This window comes from Rattus norvegicus, chromosome 5 (assembly GCF_021556685.1).
Source record: "Rattus norvegicus strain SHRSP/BbbUtx chromosome 5, alternate assembly SHRSP_T2T, whole genome shotgun sequence".
NCBI classification, from domain to species: domain Eukaryota; kingdom Metazoa; phylum Chordata; class Mammalia; order Rodentia; family Muridae; genus Rattus; species Rattus norvegicus.
The window spans coordinates 150611593-150631382 of NC_141538.1; the positions used below are offsets into that span (position 1 = coordinate 150611593).

Genomic DNA, 19790 nt, shown 5'->3' on the forward strand with positions numbered 1-19790 from the left:
ATATACAAAATAGCCCTCCCTTTAAAACCTTCAATTTTCTAGAGCCACAGGAAATAGGGGGTGGGGGGGTATAATTAAAACTTTCCATAGAACTTTTAAAGTCAAAGAGAAAATTACGTTTTATATTATACACCTTTGCTTCCAAGTTTCATTTTAAAAGCAGAACCAAATGTATGCATGCCTTAGGAAAACAGCCCGTGAAATCAGGAAAGTTCAGACAACCTGCACCTATGCTTCTGTCTAGCTAAAGCAGCCAGTATAATTCTCTTTTGACTTTTCTGAAAAGCTTCATGAGTGCTGTGGATAAATATGAATCCCAAAACACAGAACCTTCCAAGAAACAAGCTTGGTGATTGTTATTTCAACCTAAGAGCTATTTCTTCTCATGAAGAATCCTTAAAGAAGCATGATCCCACGGGGTAGTGACTTATGCCTGTCAGTCCCAGCAGTGCAGAGGCTGAGGCCAGAGGATTGCTCTGAGTCTGAGGCTAGTGTGAACCATAGAGTGAGATTCTATCTCAAAAATATATCAAGGGCTGGGGATTTAGCTCAGTGGTAGAGCGCTTACCTAGGAAGCGCAAGGCCCTGGGTTCGGTCCCCAGCTCCGAAAAAAAGAACCAAAAAAAAAAAAAAAAAAAAAAAAATATATATATATATATATCAAACAAATAGCAGTGGGCACACATCTTTAATCCCAGTATTCAGGAAGCAGAGGCAGGCACATCTCTGTGAGTTAGTTCAAGGCTAGCCCAGTCTACATAGGGAATTCCAAGATAGCCAGGGCTACACAGAAAAGCCCTGTCTCGAAAACTCAAAATAAATGAATAGAAAATAAACAGAATCCAATAACCATTAAGCACTCATACTTCCTGCTCCCTGGCTTAGGCACCAGGAACCTAAAGGTGCCCACCTCAAAATCTAAGGAAGGGCTGCGCAGTGTTTGATCATGACTGTGAAGTTGACGGACAGAGAATCACCACAAAAACCCACCTCAGGTTTTACTTAGAAAGTATTTCCAGAAAGGTTTAACTAAGGCTGGCGAATGGTTTGCTATGTAAGCCTAGAGACCTGAGTTTCACCTCTAGAATCTACGTAAAGGTGTAGAAAAAGAACCAAGGCCACAAAGTTGTCCCCTGACTGCCACGTGGGTGCAGTTGCATGCACACTCCCACATACAGTAAATTAATGAATAAATGAACGTTAGGAGAGCACTCACACTATGCATGGGCTAGTGTCCTGGGCTGAAGAGAAAATAGAGACTAGTGAGGTGGCTTAGCAGGCAAAGGCACCAGGCTGCTAAGCCTGATGACCTGCGCTCAATACCTAGACGGGAGGGGAGGAGAGACTCCAAGCTCTCTTCTGATACCTCAGATGCATACACACTCACATAATAAATAAAGCAAGCTGGGCAGTGGTGGCACACACCTTTAATCCCAGGACTCAGGAGGCAGAGGCAGGTGGCTCTCTGAGTTTGATGCCAGCCTGGTTTACAAACTGAGTTCCAGGACAGCCATGGGAAAAAAAATCAAATGAAATAAATTTTAAAAAACTTCTTTTAATGTATTTAACTTTATTTTATATGCACTGGTGTGAGGGTGTCAGATCCCCTGGAACTGGAGTTACAGACAGTTGTAAGCCACCATGTGGGTGCGGGGAATTGAACCCCAGTCCTCTGGAAGAACAGCCAGTGCTCTTAACTCTTGAGCCATCTCCCCAGCTCCACATATTTGTTAAAAAGTGAAAACTCCGGGCATGATGACACACACCTTCAATCGCCACACTCAGGAGGCAGAGGCAGGTAGATACCTGGGAGTTCGAGGCCAGTTTGGTCTACAGGGAGCTCCTGGACAACTGGGCCACAGAGCAGCAGCACTCTTCCTTTCCTGCTTCCCAGCTGAGATGCCAGGCAACTACTTCACACTCCTGCTGCTGGGCCCTCTCACCCACTCAGGGCAGACCCCACTGAACTGTCCACGAAACCCATCCTTCCTCCCCTAAGGTGCTCCTTTGGTCTCAAGAAGAGAAATTGCTCTAAACACAAGTCTGTAAAGACAATGGGCTGAAGTGCTCCTTTCTCCCTCTCAAAGACAAGGTCTCGCGTCTCCCAGGCTGTCCTCAGAGTCCCTAAGAAGACCTTTCACAGCTCAGTATGCATGGTATGAGAGCAGATCCGCAGGCTCTGAGTCCACCAGCCAGACCATCCACCAGCTGAGCTGCAACCCCAGCTGACAAGGTAATTCCTTCAGGATTTACTGATTTGGTTCAAACTTTCTTTTTCTTTTGTGAAAAGCTTTCTATTAATTCTGGGTTCAACAGGATGTGTGCGATGCTTTAGAGCACAATGTCTCTGTGTATTTAGGACAATAATCTCAAGCCTGGTTCTGTTCTGATTCTGTCCCTTTCTATGTAGCCCAGGAAGGTCCGGAGCTTTCAATCCTCCCAGTGCTGAGATTACAGACAGGTAACACCAAGCTCACACTGGCTACAACCATGTTTTTGTGCTGGAGATCAATCCATTCCCTTGTATATGCTAAGCAAGTGTTCTACCACTGTGCTGTCAGCTCAAGCTCCGCCCCCTTTCTAATCCATAGATAGCTCCTCCCAAGGCCCTCTCAGTTCTCTTGCTTCAATTCAGCCTTTCAAGTTTCAGGACTACAGACATGTGCCACGTCCACAAACAGTGACCTCTAGAATATAAGTATACAGTCCTGGTGGCGCATAATATACTATATAGTATACAGTAATCTATAACCCAGGCACTTGGAAGTCTGAGGCATGTGAATCAAACATTCAGAGATCCTGACCTTGTGTGGAATTTTCACAACTCTCCCACATCTACCCTTATCTTTAGTGCTGCTGACCCTTGGAGCTATGATACATTTCTCCGGGTCTAACTCACACAGCCATATGCTGTTCCCTCCGTCTTTTCTTTCTGATCTGTCCAGCTGCCGGTCTCTAGCCTCCAGGGCACATTACTTCCTTGAGCCTTTTCATTCCTCCGTCTGCATTAGATCCTCGACTCGTCAGTTATGGGGAGTCTCTGGGGAGTGTGCTCTGCCTCCAGCTGCACTGCCACCTTGGCTGCAATCATCTGTGTACTTGTCTCTTTCTTGTTGGACTGTACATTCCTTGACAGTAGGAACTGCGGCTGGGAGTGCTGGCCCTGTCTAACCGCAGGCTGAGGCAGAAAGACTGCTGTTTGTTCAAGAGCGGCCTGGGCTGCATGCAGAGATGTGAAGGCCAGGGCTAGGGCTAGACGCTGAGCGTCTTCCTGGATCACCTCCGCCTCATCTTATGAAACTATAAACTAATAAGTAAACAAACAAACAAGGGGGGACTGTCTCAACAGCCTCATAAAATAGCATAATACACACACAGTATACTATGGCATTCAAAAAACACTTGGGGACCAGTAGATGGCTTACTGGGTAAAAGGGCTCGCTAAAGCTGACTCTCATCCCCAGGACCCACATGGGAAAAGGAGAGAATCAACTCTCTTGAGTTATGGCTGATTTAAATTACAAAATGTGCATAGGCCTAGAAATTATGAACACATAATATCACTGATCAGTTGTGTAAAAAGGAACAAAAAAGACAACATAATTGAGATTATTTTGCTAGTGCACTTTATGTGTTATAAATTAGTGGGCTGGAGGGATGGCTCAGTGGTTAAGAGCACTGACTGCTCTTCCACAGGTCCTGAGTTCAAATCCCAGCAACCACATGGTGGTTCCCAACTATCTGTAATGAGATCTGCTGTCCTCTTCTGGTGTGTGAAGACAGCTACAATGTACTCACATACATTAAATAAATAAATCTTTAAAAAAAAATTAGCTTCCACATGAGACATAGGTTATTATAAATAGTTTCCATGAGTTATATGTTATTGTAAATTAGTTTTCACAAAGGCTTACAGCACTAATAATTTACCTATGTGCATATGATGCAGGTATATGGAAGACAGAGGTAGATGTTGGGTGTATTCTTCAATCACTCTCCACCTTATTTTTTGAGACAAGTTCTCTCACTGGGACCTGGTGCTCCCCAATTAGGTTAGGCTGGCTGGACAGAGAGCCTCAGGGATCTGCCTGTCCCTACCTCCCCAATGCCCGGATTACAACAAGGCATCACACCTGGCTTTTTTGCATAGATTCAGAGAGTTTAAACTCTTTTTTTTTATTTTTATTTATCTAATGTATATTACAGATGGTTGTAAGCCACCATGTGGTTGCTGGGATTTGAACTCAGGACCTCTGGAAGAGTTATCAGTGCTCTTAACCTCTGAGCCATCTCTCCAGCTCCCGATTCAGAGAGTTTAAAGTAAGTCTTTACCAACTGAGCTAATTCCCTAGCTTCACAACTACTTTTATTTGTTTAAAAAGTTAACTTTATCTGACATTAACAATTCCAAATCTCTTTAATCCCAGAGCAGGCAGATGTCTGTGAGTTCAAGGCCAGCTTGGTCTATATAGGGAGTTCTAGGACAACCAAGAATACACAGAGAAACCCTGTCCCAAAAAATAAAAACAAACAAAAAAGTCCATTATCTCTTTCTTTTTTTTTTAATTTTATTTATTTTATGTATATGAGTACACTGTAGCTGTCTTCAGACACACCAGAAGAGGGCATCAGACACCATTACAGATGGTTGTGAGCCACCATGTGGTTGCGGGGAATTGAACTTCTGGGAGAGCAGTCAGTGCTCTTAACCACTGAGCCGTCTCTCCAGCCCAAGCCCATATCTCTTAAGACCTTAAATTGTATCTTTTTTGTGTGTGTATGTGGATCCAAGTGCATACTGACATATGCTTGCAGGCCATAGGTCAGTACTGGGTATTTTCTCAGTCACAGTACAATTGATCTGGAACTCACTGACTCAGCTGCACTGGATGCCTAGCAAGACCCAGAGATCACATGTCTCCACCTGGCCAGGCCTGGGATTACACAGGCACTGTGCTTGGCCGTCAGATGAGCTGAGGTCTGAACTCATGCTCTTATGCCTATGCAGCGAGCACCTTGCCACTGAGCTATCTATCCCCAGGCCCCTGAAACACTACCCTATTCTTTTCCTTTTTCCCTTTAAGGCAGATGGGGCAGTGTGCCAACGAAAATTTGATGAAAGAATAAATCCAGTCAGTCAAGGATCCAACGACCCACCGTTACCACTCGATGGAGGTTAGGACACTAACCAGCCTTCATCGTACCCAATGTTAAAGCACATACTGTGTGCGTGTGATGAGATTATAAGCAGAAGCAGAGGGCACGCGCCTTTGTATGTTCTGTACTAAGTCAAACTACTCGTCTTTTAAAGAATGTCTCTTCAGAGCTGGAGAGATGGCTCAGCAGTTAAGACCACTGACTGTGGGGTTGGGGATTTAGCTCAGTGGTAGAGCGCTTGCCTAGCAAGCACAAGGCCCTGGGTTCAGTCCCCAGCTCTGAAAAAAAGAAAAGAAAAAAAAAAAAAAAAAAAAAAGACCACTGACTGCTCTTCTGGAGGACTGAAGTTCAATTCCCAGCAACCACATGGCAGCTCACAGCCATCTGTAACTCCAGTCCCAGGAGATGACACTCTCTTCTGGCCTTTGAGAGCACTGACATGTCTGTGGTAGGCAGACATATATGCAGACAAAACAGCCTCATACACAAAATAAATCCTTAGCCTTGAAACCAAATTAACACCCCCAAACAAAAAAAAATCTTAAGAAATTTTTATTTTCCAATTAACTCATTAGTAGTAATTTTTCATGTGCTTGTATTTGTACTTATGTATAGGTGCACATGCCTGCATTACACATGTTTATACAGATTCATGTGAAGACTCAAGGACAATCTCATGTGCCGTCATCCAGAACACTGCCCATCTCCTTTCACTGACTTAGAGCTCACTGCTTAGGCTAGCCTGGCTAGCCAGGGAGTCCCCAAGGATCGACCTGCTTCTGCCTCCCCAGCACTGGGGTACAATCACTTATCACGATGCCCACCACTTTCAAGTGGAATACTTTACCAACTAAACCAACCCCCAAGCCAGCCAGCCAGCCTACCTGTCTGTCTGTCTGTCCAACCATCCATCCATCCATCCATCTATCCAACCACCCACCTATCTATCTTGTTTTTTGATATAGAGAATCAATCTGTAGCCCAGGCTGTACTGGAATTAATTATCTTAAGCTAGCATCAAACTAGTGGTAATCCTCTTGCCTCAGTCTCCAGAATGCTGGGATTATAGGTGTGAACCAATGAGCAGGCATATATTCTTAAAGCTTTAGGAAAACACCAAACCCCACAAGAGAAGGATGAACTAACATCACTTTTAGCCTCATTTAATCTTAGAGGAATTTATCTCCTACGCCTGAAGGACTGCGACTACATAAAGTTCATGCTTCCCCCTTTAAATAGAAGGGAGGGCTGTATTGCTGACAGCGCTTCTAGCTTCCACTGTTAAGACAACATCATAAAAAATTTCCCATCAACTTTGAAACAACACACTAGCTGCGAGCATAGCTACTCAATAAATACCCTTGATCAGATAGAGCACTAGCTCTCTCCCTTCCTGATGCTGAGACCCTCCAGCACAGTTACTCATAATAATAATAAAATGAGATTATTTTAAATAATTGTATAAAATTTTAAAATTAAAATAATAAAATTATTTTGTTGCTACTTCCTAATTGTAATCTTGCTACTGTTATGAATCATAATGCAAATCTCTGCTATAAGAATGTCTGCAGGGGTTGGGGATTTAGCTCAGTGGTAGAGCGCTTGCCTAGCAAGCGCAGGGCCCTGGGTTCGGTCCCCAGCTCCGAAAAAAAGAAAAGAAAAAAAAAAAAAAAAGAATGCCTGCTATGTGACCCACAGGGGTCTCTACCCACAGGCTGAGAGCTGCTGAGATAGAAGCAGGAGAGCAACAAACCCAAAAGCTCTGCCAGGCGCGGGAGTGCACGCCTTTAACCTAGCACTTGGGAGGCAGAAACAAGAGGATCTCTGTGAGTTCTAGGCCAGCCTGGCCCACATAGTGAGTTCCAGGACAGCCTAAAGAGACCTAGTCTCAAAAAAGCAAAATTAGACATAACAGACACAAAAGACCCTTGGGCCACTGTCACGCTCACCCCTCAAGGGCACCCTACTTTATTCTATAATAACCTTAGTCTTCCATACTAAATAAACTAAGCTAAAAGAAAACTGACCTTATTTGTTTGGCAAAGAAATTGCTCACTACACTAACAAATGGTTTCTTACCTTTTTTAAATGATACAATTTTAATTAAATAAAAATGGGTATAACAGGCTGGAGAGTTGGTTAAGAGTACATGTTCTTGCAGAAGACTAGTATTCAATTCTCAACACCTACATGGTGGCTTACAACCATCTTTAACTCCAGTTCCACAGACCCAATGTCCCCTTCTGACCTCAGTAAGCACCAGGCACACATGGTGTGTGTGTGTGTGTGTGTGTGTGTGTGTGTGTGTGTGTGTGTGTGTGTGTAACACGCATACACTTAAACAGGTATTACCAGCCAGAAGGCCAGGCACACATGGTGTGTGTGCGTGTGTGTGTGTGTGTGTGTGCGTGTGTGTGTGTGTGTGTGTGCGCGTGTGTGTGTGTGCGTGTGTGTGTGTGTGTGTCACACTCATACACTTAAACAGGTATTACCAGCCAGAAGGCCAGGCACACATGGTGTGTGTGTGTGTGTGTGTGTGTGTGTGTGTGTCACACTCATACACTTAAACAGGTATTACCAGCCAGAAGGCCAGGCACACATGGTGTGTGTGTGTGTGTGTGTGTGTGTGTGTCACACGCATACACTTAAACAGGTATTACCAGCCAGAAGGTGGTTTAGTTCCAACACTTAGGAGACAGAGGCAGTTGGAGCTCGAAGTTCAAGGCCAGCCTGGTCTAGAAAGCAAGTTCCAGGACATCGAGGGCTATACAAAGAAATCATGTCTGGGGATAGGAGCTGGGGGGCCTAAAGAGGGCATAGCTCAGTTCAGCTGGTACCTGCCTACACGAGGATTGGGCTCAGTCCCCAGCCCCCAGCATTGCGTAAAACCAGTTGTGGCACACACCTGTAGTTCTCAAACTCATCTGAACTCAATGTATAAGAAGTTTAAGGCCAGCCAGACTGGGTTGCATGAGATCCTGTCTCAAAACTACTTCAAAAGGACCATCAAACCAAGCAGAATGGTATTCTAGGCCATCCTGGTCTACAGAGTGAGTTCTAGGCTGTCTCCAGGATACATAGTGAGATCCTGTCACAAAAGTGGGTAGAGGGAGTTGGATCGAAATGGCTCATTTGGTAAAGACACTTGCTGTCAAGCCTGACTACAAGAGTTTGATCCCAAGGCCCCGTAAGGCAGAAGGAGAGACTCTTGACAGTTGTCTTCTGACCTCTACACTGCTGTGCTGAGCATACACACAAAAAAATTATTAAAATAAATATGAAAAAACCCACAACTTAAACATGAAATTCATTTACATTTCATATACAACTTATAGGCTAAAGGTAATTTCTTTTTTTTTTCACCCCCCCGGAGCTGGGGACTGAACCCAGGGCCTTGCGCTTCCTAGGCAAGCGCTCTACCACTGAGCTAAATCCCCAACCCCCTAAAGGTAATTTCATATAACGTTCTTATCTTTGTTTTCAGATTGTAATCCACCCCATTCTCATTCAGGCAGGCAGACTTTTCCAATTATATTAGCATTCAAAGAGTTTCAGACTTTGTAAAATTACAGACGTCATTCTACTTTATGTGTATGAATCTTTTTCTGCATGTCTATGCACAGTATGCGAACAGTATCCTCAGACGCCTGAAGAGGACACCAGAGCCCCTGGAACTGGGACTCCAGCCCAGGCGCTCTGTAAGAGCAGTCAGTGCTCTTAACCTCTGAGCCATCTCTGCAGCCCCATTACAGATCTGAGATCAGGGATGTCCAGAGCCTACTGTGGTGGAAATCTTTAGCGGGATACGCACGGTCCAGCCCATGGCCATTCTTGTCTCGCTTATCTCCTTGTGCTTTGTTCTCTCTTCCTTCCTTCCTTCCCTCATCCTGTCTTCCCTGTTCTTTGAAAGATCTCACATAATGTAGGCACGGCCCTCTAACCCCTGGAGGACGGCCTCCTGCACGCCTGTCCCAGTGCAGGGCCACATCTCACGTCTGCAGCTTATTGTACCAACACATCTTTAGGAACAGTCACTGTGCTGTGAAAATAAGTTCAATCTCCCCAATCCTCACAATGATTTCAAGAGTAACTTGATGACAAAACTAGATTTATTAACAAGGTGCTGTCTGCCCTCTAGCGTTCAAACTAAAGATCTCCCATGAACTAGCTATACTCTGTAAAACCTCCAACGTGCTCAGCCCCTAGGCTCATTAAAATCAGAAAAATGAATAAATAAACAAATAAATATCACTTCAATTAAGACCAAAAATGTAACCTGAACTTCCTGATTATGGCTACCAGGTCAGAAAATTCAGCCTCAGTCACATCAATGGCAATAGAGCAAGACAGAAGAAAATAAATATCTCAAATACACTTCCTAAGGCCTGGGGCTCTAGCTTGTGGTATGTTACACTGCCTGCATATACACATGAGGTGTGTGTCTCTCCTAACCACAGAACCATCTTCCCAGTCCCTTACATCTAATTTGCAATACAGCAAATGTCAGCAAACAGAAGCTCATTAGGACCCTTAATTATGTTGAAAGTATGAATGGAGCCCAGCACTGTCATGCACTCAGGAGGCAATGGCAGAGGGAGCTCTAAAAGTTCAAGACCAACCTGGTCTACATAGTGAATTCCAGGCCAGTGGAGCTACAATGAGATCCTGTTTCAAAAAAAGCAAAACAAATGAGCACTGGCTGCTCTTCCAGAGGACCTTCAATTCCCAGCAACCACATGGTAGTTCACAACTGTCTGAACTCCACTTCCAGGGGAATCTGACACCTCACACATATAACGTTAACTAAATTAAAACAAAAACAAAAAAAAAAAAAAAACAAAAACAAAAACAAAAAAACAAGAACACCAAAACCCTAGTGCGGAGGCAGGAGGATCTCTTTGAGTTCGAGGCAGACTAGTCTACATGAGCTCCAGGACAGCCAGGACTAGGTAAAGAGATCCTGTCTCAAAAGCAAGAACTAAAAATAAAATAAAGAACAAAAGCTAACGAACTAGAGTATGAACGCAAAGTCGGAGGCACTGTCCGCCATCTGCACCCTGAGTGTGAGACAATGCACTCAAAGCTCTAACAGGTAAGGACAAAGCACAAGCATCAGTAAGAGCACAGGCCACACTCACCAAATGGATCCTCCATGCCACTGTTAGCCAGCGTAGACAGAGGAGGAATAGCTTCTGAAAAGAGAAAAGGTAAATACAATGCTGAAAATGTCAAATTTACCATTTTGTAAGTTTCTTAAAAAAAAAAAAAACAACTCACCAACACTTTAATAAGTATCTAACATTATTGAAAACTGTAACTTAAACTTTTTAAAAAGACTTATTTATTATATGTGAGTACACTGTAGCTTTCTTAGACACACCAGAAGAGGGCATCAGAGCTCATTAGAGATGGCTGTGAGCCACCATGTGGTTGCTGAGATTTGAACTCAGGACCTCTGGAAGAACAATCAGTGTTCTTAACCACTGAGCCATCTCTCCAGCTCCCAGAAAAAGTTTTTTGTTTTTTTTTTTTTTTAATTTTTGCTGTTGTTTTTTGAGACAGGGTTTCACTTTGTAGCTGCCAATTTATGGAGATGTCCCTGTCTCTGCCTCTTGAGTGCTAGTGTTAAAGTTCTCCAACACCATGTCAATTAAGAACTTTGACTGACTATAAATACTGACCACTTCTCAAGGGTCAAATCGGCCTCATCCAGCTCTGTGCCCAGACCGGTTTCCTAACCAACCTCTCTATGGTTTTGTCCTAAGCACATTCCCTGATCAGCAGTGCGAATGCAAACTCTAATTGGAGTCAATTATGAGCAGAGAGAACTGGGATTAAGATGGGGTTTTGGAGTAGACTCCCAGGCAGGGCGGATACAGGGTCAAGTGCACAGCACTGATTCCCTCTGGCACAAGGTGCTGTTGGTCCAACTCTTAGAGAGTTTCAGCAGTGGTGGGCAATGCTATGGGAAGGAATGTAACAAACAGGTAAGGCACTGTCATCTGACAGGTAGACAGGAAAACCTCAAAGTATCCTTCGTAACCTCCAGAGTTCATCTCTCTCTTGAAGCAAGATGGCTAAAAGCTCTGAGGACCAGCCTAAGAACGAATAATCAGAGCTGCCAGCTCCAGAGGTAGCTAGTTCACCACAGAAGTCATGGTATATGATCCTATGTATGCTGTGTATGTGATCCTATGTGTGCTGTGGTATGTGATCCTATGTGTGCTGTGTTATATGATCCTATGTGTGCTGTGTATGTGATCCTATGTGTGCTGTGGTATATAATCCTATGTGTGCTATGGTATATGATCCTATGTGTGCTTTGGTATATGATCCTATGTATGCTATGGTATATGATCCTATGTGTGCTGTGGTATGTGATCCTATGTGTGCTATGGTATATAATCCTATGTGTGCTACGGTATATGATCCTATGTGTGCTTTGGTATATGATCCTATGTATGCTATGGTATATGATCCTATGTGTGCTGTGGTATGTGATCCTATGTGTGCTATGGTATGTGATCCTATGTGTGCTGTGGTATGTGATCCTATGTGTGCTATGGTATGTGATCCTATGTGTGCTGTGGTGTACCAACAGAAGGGCCCTGAATGGGAAAGAATGAAATGTTAGTATATGGAATCCAGATATCTGAGCTGATGCCTGCTGTGCTTAGATGTGTTAAAAAACTTGTCCCCAGGGTGCTCGTATTGGAAAATGGAACCTTTAAGAGCTAGGGCCTAATGGAGAGAGAACACTTAGGGCCTTTGAGGGAACTTTTAAGTTTATAAGAGGGCAAGCTGTTATAAAGGCCTGAGCCTGACCTTTCTCCTCCCATGCGTGCACTCCTGCCATGTGTGGGTAGTAAGGCCCTCAGCAAAAGGTAGAAAACTTACCGGTTCACAGCACTTAGGGAAATCTCTGTCTAATCATTACTTAACCACTAAGCCAAACAAGTGCAGATTACAGTTGGTCCACAGAACAAAGAACACACAAGTTACAAGTGTGGTCCAAGACAGTCACCAAAGCAAGACCAGAAGAAACCCACAGCAAGGGAAGTTTATTCCAGAGCTGCCAGATCATATGACTTTAAATGACCAATACATATATCCCTGTGTGTATGTGCTGTGTATGTGTGTAAAGCCAAAGAAAAAGGGTCTAAAAGTAAGAGAGTCACCAAATAAATAGAAAAGTATGGCTTGTAACTAACTAGGCAGGAAAACGCAGTCAAAAAAGCTGAATTGGGCCAGGGGTGGTTCTTTAATCCCAACAGTCAGGAAGCAGAGGCAATCTGACTTCTGTGAATTAAGAGGCTAGCCTGGCCTACATAGCAAGTTCTAGTGTAGCCCCAGGCTACATGATAAAACTATCTTTAAAAAAAAAAAAGAAAGAAAAGAAAAGAAAGAGGAAGAAGGGGGAAAAAGCTGAATAAAGGAATTCTAGCTGATAAAGATTTAAAATAAGCTACAAAACACCACTAAAACACTAACTCTAAAGAATCAAAGGGTTGTCTATGCACACAGCTCAATGGAAAACACATTTCACGGGATTTGTGCTCTAACAGCTCACGCAAAAGTCATCTCTAATTAATTATTTAATTTTTGTTTATTTGTGTGTTTTCAAACCCTGGCCTTACTCTGTAGCTCAGACTGGCCTAGAACCTTGTGCCTAGTGTAGCCCAAACTCACAGCAAACCTCAGCTAGCCCCCTTGGTACTGGGATTACAGGTGGGACCAGCCCACCAGGACAGGAGTGTCAGGGACTAGCAGTCTATGGGCATGTTTACTGTGCCCAGCGATGGAGGGTGGACACTGTTGCTTTGTTCAGCTGTCTGGAGGGTTGTCAGAATCAGAGCGTTAAAGCCCAAGTGTTAACACTCCCAGCATTCCAGATCACTCTCTCCCCTAGACACACAGCTAAACATGTTTACACTCCATTACATTCTTATGCTCAAAACCACTCCCTCTACCTAGAATAACCTTAGGGCTAGGGAGACAGTTCTCTCTGGAAAGTGCTGTCTCGAAACCATGATGATCTGAGTCTAATCACCAGAAGACATGATGGCTTAAAAATAAAATAAAATAAAATAAAACAAAATAAAATAAAATAAAAGCTAGAACAAGAAGATTCCTGAGGTTTATTGGCCAGGCAGCCTGACCTACTTGGAGAGTTCCAGGCCAATAGGAGACCCCGTCTCAAACAATGTGTGCATCTGAGGAAGGATATCAAAGGTTGGCCTCTGGCCTCCACACCTAGTCATGTACCTGTGTGAACACATGCGCCTTAAAAGAAGGTGGTAGGGGAAAAGTAAGACAAGAACCTGGAGAGTGACAGGTGCCTGAGTTCCTACTTACTCTGACCCAGACCACACTGGGAAAATCACCGTCTATACTGCTTCCTGCACTGGTTACCAAAACACAAGTCTTTTTGTTCCCCAGACAGGGTTTCTCTGTGTAGCCCTGGTTATCCTGGAACTCACTCTGTAGACCAGGCTGGCCTCAAACTCACAGATCCACCTGCCTGTCTCCTGAGTGCTGGGATTAAAGATGTCCGCCACCACTGCCCAGCCCAAAACAGAATGTTAAACTAGACATCGGTAATGCCTTTAATCCCAAAACTCAAGAGAATCGTTGCAATTTCAAGGCCAGTGAGTTCCAGGTCAACAAGGGTGACCCCAGCCTCAAACAAAGCAATATAATAGTTTAGTTCCTATCTAAATTTTATATATTTATTTTTTAATAATTTTTTTTTTTTTTTGGTTTTTTAAGATAGCGTTTCTCTGTATAGCTCTGGCTGTCCTGGAACTCAGTCTGTATAGCAGGCTGGGTTCGAGCTCAAACCAACCATGCTCTGCCTCCTGAGTGCTGGGATTAAGGGCATGCGCCACTACAGTCCAGCTCTAAATTTTATTTCCACTTGAAAAAGTATGTATATGCAGCTGCCTATATGTCTGTATGTGCACCACATGGGAGCCCCTGGTCCTTAGAGGCCAGAAGAGGAATCTGACCCCTGGACTTACAGACGGTTATAAGCCTTGACGTACACGTGCATGCCACAGTATACATGTAGAAGTCAGCATGCAAGCACTGCTCCCTCCTTCTACCATGTATGTGGGTGACAGGAATTAAACTCAGTTTAACCTAGCTCCATGTGTTTACTGCCTGAGCCGGCTCAGCCCCAGGTCCCTACCTATTTTTAAATGTATCTCTATTTATCCATCAAACTGCTGTATTTCTGTAATACCTCAGAGTTTTGGAGACTGTGCTGAACATCATTACATCATCATGCTCACGAAACAAGCAGCCTCTGCCATACAACAGCAAAACAAACATATTTGCTGGATACCATCTTGGTTCTGATACTCTCCAAAACTATATCTGGCCACTTTTGGCATTCCTTCATTCATAGGACACTGAGCGAATAATGTTCTGAAGGGAAACCCAGAGCTGAGGCTAGGAAGGGGGCTTGGTGATTAAGAGCAAGGCGCTCTTACAGAGCTCTCGGGTTTGATTCCCAGCACCCTCATCAGGGCTCACAACTGCTTAACACTCCAGGTCCAGGGGACCCAATGCCCTCTTCAGCAGGACTCACGGGTACGTGGTACATACATAAGTGGAAAAAGGAATACCAAGCTGTGTGCTATGCAATAAGCATGAAGCCTAAGACCTTACTTATCCTATGCTGGAGCTGGAGCTCTGTGGTAATTAGAACTGCCATTATGACAATAACTATTTAAAAAAATGAAGACAAACTTTCTTCAATGAAGAATACTTTGAAAAAGGTCTCCATGGATGTTAGCAACAGCTTCTATTAAGATACAAAAGAAAGGGTGGGAATACAGAACTTACCCATCACATACAGGCCCCGGCATGGCAACAAGGCAGCCTCCCCCACACCCCTCAAAACACCTCCACGTTTTACCAGGGGACAGACTCTTGGTCCAGGATCCGCCCACTCACTTTTCCTTTGCTAGAAACAGCAGCAGCAGCAGGAGGGAGAGGAGGAAGAGGAGGAAAAGAAGAAAATGAGGGTGAGGAAGAGGAAGAGGAAGATGCTCAGGCCACTTGTCCCTGGAAACATTCCATTAGGTAAAGCAAGAAGCCATTATCCCCATGCTCAAAATGAAAACCTAAGGCCCAATGATGTGACATAAACTGAAGCATGTGGTACAGGCCTATGTCTCAGCACTTTTGAGACTGAGGCAGGAGGATCATTTCAGGTGCCAGGCTAGCCTCAGAGTTTCAGACCAGTGTGAGCTATAGATAAAGACCCTCTTTCAGGGGGCTGGAGAGATGGCTCAGAGGTTAAGAGCACTGTGTGCTCTTCCAAGGGTCCTGAGTTCAAATCCCAGTAACCACATGGTGACTCACAACCATCTATAATGAGATCCGGTGCCCTCTTCTGGTATTCTTAATCATAATAAATAAATAAATCTTTTTTAAAAAAAGACCCTCTTTCAAACAAAACAAATTAACTTTAAAAATAAGAGGCTAAGGGCTGGGGAGATGGCTCAGCAGTTAAGAGTACTGACTGCTCTTCCAGAGGTCCTGAGTTCAATTCCCAGCAACCACATGGTGGCTTACAACCATCTGTAGTGGGATCCGATCCCCTCTTCTGGTGTATCTGAAGACAGCTACAGTGTACTTATATAATAAATAAATCTTAAAAAAAAAAAAAAAAGAGGCTAAGATGGCCGCACAAGGATCGAGACCTATATTTAGTGTGAATTTATCATCTGTCTCTTTTCCTACCCCAACCTGGAGTCAGTTCTGTAAGACCTATAAACCTCCAGAGGTGAAAACACTTTCACTGCTCTATCCTCAGGGCCTAAAGCATTAACTTTCATTTGTGGTTAAATGAGTAAAAGGGTGGGTCTGGAAATAAAGCAGACCAACATGTAAAGAGAGAAGGGAGGAATAAATCCTTCCTCACTACAGTGTCAAAACAAAACAGATCTAGGGTGCACATCCATCAGTTTAAAGGCTGAACTATTCCAATCCAGCACTGAGAAGGTTGAGGCAGCACTGAGAGTTTGAGGGTAGCCTGGGCTATGTAGCAAGATCCTATTTCAATCCTATCCCAAAAAGAAAAAACTAAGAGAAAGAACGTAGACTAATTACACTGACTCAATTCCACTGGAATGTTATGCATTTTACTTAACAATTTAAGTACAAGAGTAGAAGTGGGTTGCTGTTTCTGATGTCACATTCACGGCATGTACCGACAGAAAACCGAGACTAAGCTGCAGGTTAAGTCTGACCAAAGGTTTTTAACTGAGCATACTCTGAAAAAGAATATGTGTCTGGGTTCTGTCTTCAGAGTTAGGTTTCGGGAGCCAAAGCTGCCTTATTTAATCTCTCACAGACATGCTTCTTAACAAACTTTTAACCATCTTCTTGCCTCTTTTTCCTTTTTTTCTCAAATCATGGTCTTACTGTGTTGCTCTGGCTGACCTAAAACTTGCTGTGAAGACCAGGCTGCCCTCAAGTGTAACCACCTTTTAATAAAAGCTTAAAACCACAACCATCATCCTTTTGTCCCCAAGGCCCCATAAAATTGCTATTCTGCCTAGACAGAGGATAAGCAGGCCAGAGTGAAGGTAGCAATCTTAGGCAAAAGACTCCATGTTTCCATGAATTTCAGTCCCTTATAAATCAGTTTGTTTGGAATGGAAAGTATTTCCATAATTTTTCTCTTACATTCAGTTCTCAGCAAATTAAAGCAGTTTGTGCCAATATGATTGAGAGCTGCATTGAATCTGAGGAAACAGAAAACCTTAGGCTTGCCATTTACTTCAGCTTTCCTACCTGGGCGAACTGTACACCTTGGGCCAGTCACTTAACATTTTAGAGGCAAGGTTGCATCAACTGTAAAGTGAGAACCAATAGCTCCGGGAATTGTGGTGAGGATGTAATAGTTATACAATGTGTATTAATAACTTATAAAAATGTACACGACTCTTCAAAAATAGCACGGACACCACTCTCCTGTGAGTAAATAAGCCAGAAGGTAGTGATCCTGCTGGAAATTCACAATTTAAGAGGTGCATTGGTGCCACCATAATAATCTTAAACTCGGGAAGGTAAAGGCAAGTTAGGAGAGCCCAAGGCCAGGGTGGGCAACAGAGTGATCCTATCTCCAGGAAATAAATTTCTATTCCCAGTGATTGAAGAATAGCTGGGGCTAGAGGCATAAGCTCGGTGACAGAGACGTGCTGCACGCGGTCAAAATCCTGGATACCATTCCTAGCACAATGAAACACGAAAAAAAATTGTGGGCTAGCAAAATGGATCAGATAGTAAAGGCTCTTGCCCTGCCAGCCTGGCTCAGGAACCCACATGAAAGTAGGAGAGAACCAACTCCACACAGTTCTCTAAAGTCGCAGCGGTACTATCTCAGCTTCCCGCCCTCCCAGACACGTTTAAGAAACATTTTTTGAGACAAGGTCTCAGTTATGTAGATCTTAGCTGGTCTTGAATTCATGCTCCTCCTTCCATAGTCCCGGGAGAATTGGGGGTACAGGGATGTGCAGCCACAACAAGTTAGGGAAGACAGCCGACAGCCTGTATTAAATACCTTCCACCTCGATGCAGTAACACCATCTAAGAGTCTCAAAGTCTTTTCCGTTATGAAATGTCAAACAGAATAATGAAGACTTTATTTGCCTATATTTCTAGGGTGGGAATTTCGCCTCAAAACACCTTTCCTGATTCATGGAAAGGAGCCTGAACTGTCTTCACTCAAGTAATTTGAAATACTAATCGATTTTCAAAGGTTATCTAACTTGGCCTTTAAAAGCTTTACCCCTACGCTAAGTCTCGAGATCCGTTCGACCCAACATACAGTTGCCACTATTTAATCAAAAGGAACATATTCAGTAAGAACATATTTTATCACTCTTTCCCTAAATTGCCTTATTTTTTTTTCACCTGGTTAAAAAAAAAATGCTTTCTAGAATCTACTGAGTTTCTAGGTTTTTCTACAAAGCAGGTGCTTTCAGTGAGCTGACTTTTTCTTTGGACTTTGTTTAAAAAAGAAGGCTGTAGTCTGGAGAGTCGAAGAGCTGCGTGGGCAAATGAAATGCCGAAGACTGCAGGCAATGAATGATGCCCTGGTAAATCACTCTCCAACGATTTTCAGGTTTCCGAAGCGATGATTCGCCCGAGTTCTTTGCCGCCGCCCCCACCCCCACCATCGCAGCTGCCACACGTATCGCGGCAAATTTCCACTCTTTCTCGGTTTCCGGGATTGAGGCTCCAAGTCTCACTTCTTTTTCTTAAGACTCCATCCACTGGAGGAGAAAAGCGCCTTGAATTTTGATCCCTAGCTACCGGGGGCTGACATTTAGAAAGAAGTTTGGACAATTAAAACTTCCAGGTTTCCACTGAAACTATGCCAGGCTCCTAAGCCTCTGCTCTGCTAAGCCAGGATGCAGAGGTCTGAGGGAGGTCATTTTTTGAAAGATGGACTTTGACCCGATCCAGTTACAGTAACCGGATCCCCGGGGAGCAGTCCCCAGCAGGACGTGCGGGCTCCCCTGGAGACCGCGACTCCGAGCACAGCCACAAAAGGGGGAAAAGCGGAGCAGACAAAAGGGCCCCGCGGAGGCTGGGGGGCGGAGAGCGCTAGTCTGCGCCGGCCGGCCACAGGCGGAGACACCGCCGCGGGACCGTTGTGGGAGGGCCGAGGAGGGAGGAGGCTACGGCCCGCCACGCCCTGGCTGCACGGACCGCCACCGGCGCCGTTACCCCCCCTACCCCGGCCCGGACCGCGACCCCCAGCCGAGCCGAGACCGCTGCTCCGGCGCGCGCGTGGGAGACGTTCACTTTCCCTACTTTGGGGAACTCACCCAGGTCGCCGCTGCCTCCTTTGGCTCCACAGTACTTTCTCCCGGAAATCCTACCTGGTCTCTGGCCGCCTGGCTCCAGCCAGAGCCTTCGGCCCCAGGGGAGGGGGGACGGAGGGAGCGGACCGGACAGTGAGGGTAGGAAGTGCGGCCGCGGAGCCTCACGGGACTTGTAGTCCACTCCTGTGGCCAGCGGTGTGGCGAGCGGGACAAAATGGCGGGAACCGCCGGCCCTCCGCTGCGAGGCGCCTGGCCCCCTTAATCTGCCGATCTGGGCATGCGCCGCCCGCGGACGGTGCGCTGCACTAAAACGGATTTGGGCAGCTTGCCCAGTTCTGAGCAAGGCGAAGAAGGTCTCGGGGCTTGGGAGGACACGTTCAGTAACAGACTCTCCGGGCGATGCCCAAGAAAGGATGTGTGTGTAGTGTTCTACAAAAGGAGTCCAGTCTGCCTCAAACTATTGAGAGCCAGTTTGAAGTGTAAAAAACTTACAAGTTACCTGCAAGTTTGTATGAAAGTACGGAACCCAGCCCAGTAAGCACAGACATTCTACATCCACACTCCCAAGTGTTTGATTTTTTTTCCCCCCACTATTACCTAGTGGAAGCCACCATCTGTCTCTTAAGTGGCAGTCATTCAGGCTCCAGGGCTGTATCGCCCTCCAGACCCTCCTTGCAGCTGCTGGAGATCTTTGTAAATGCCAAACCCATGGGTCACACCCATATTAGACCTAAATGTATACATACGATACATACAGAGGGAAACAAAATTTATTCCCTTTTAAGT

The 19790-nt window shown here is 44.7% G+C and overlaps 1 protein-coding gene across 14 annotated transcripts in view; it reads right to left on the reverse strand.

Annotated features, from left to right (window-relative positions):
• The window catches only part of Phactr4 (phosphatase and actin regulator 4), a 70998-nt gene extending 51895 nt beyond the window's left edge, over window positions 1-19103 (reverse strand). For 8 of the 14 annotated variants that reach the window (XR_015620072.1, XM_087551067.1, NM_001427182.1 and 5 more), the window contains 2 exon segments: window positions 19008-19103; window positions 10296-10349 (listed from right to left, as the gene is read on the reverse strand). Coding sequence is in view for 13 of the 14 variants with exons in the window: in XM_087551067.1 (XP_087407193.1) it covers window positions 10296-10311 (16 nt within the window). In the remaining variant the exon portion in view is untranslated. 14 annotated transcript variants of the gene reach the window in all.
• Between the last annotated feature and the right edge of the window lie 687 nt (window positions 19104-19790).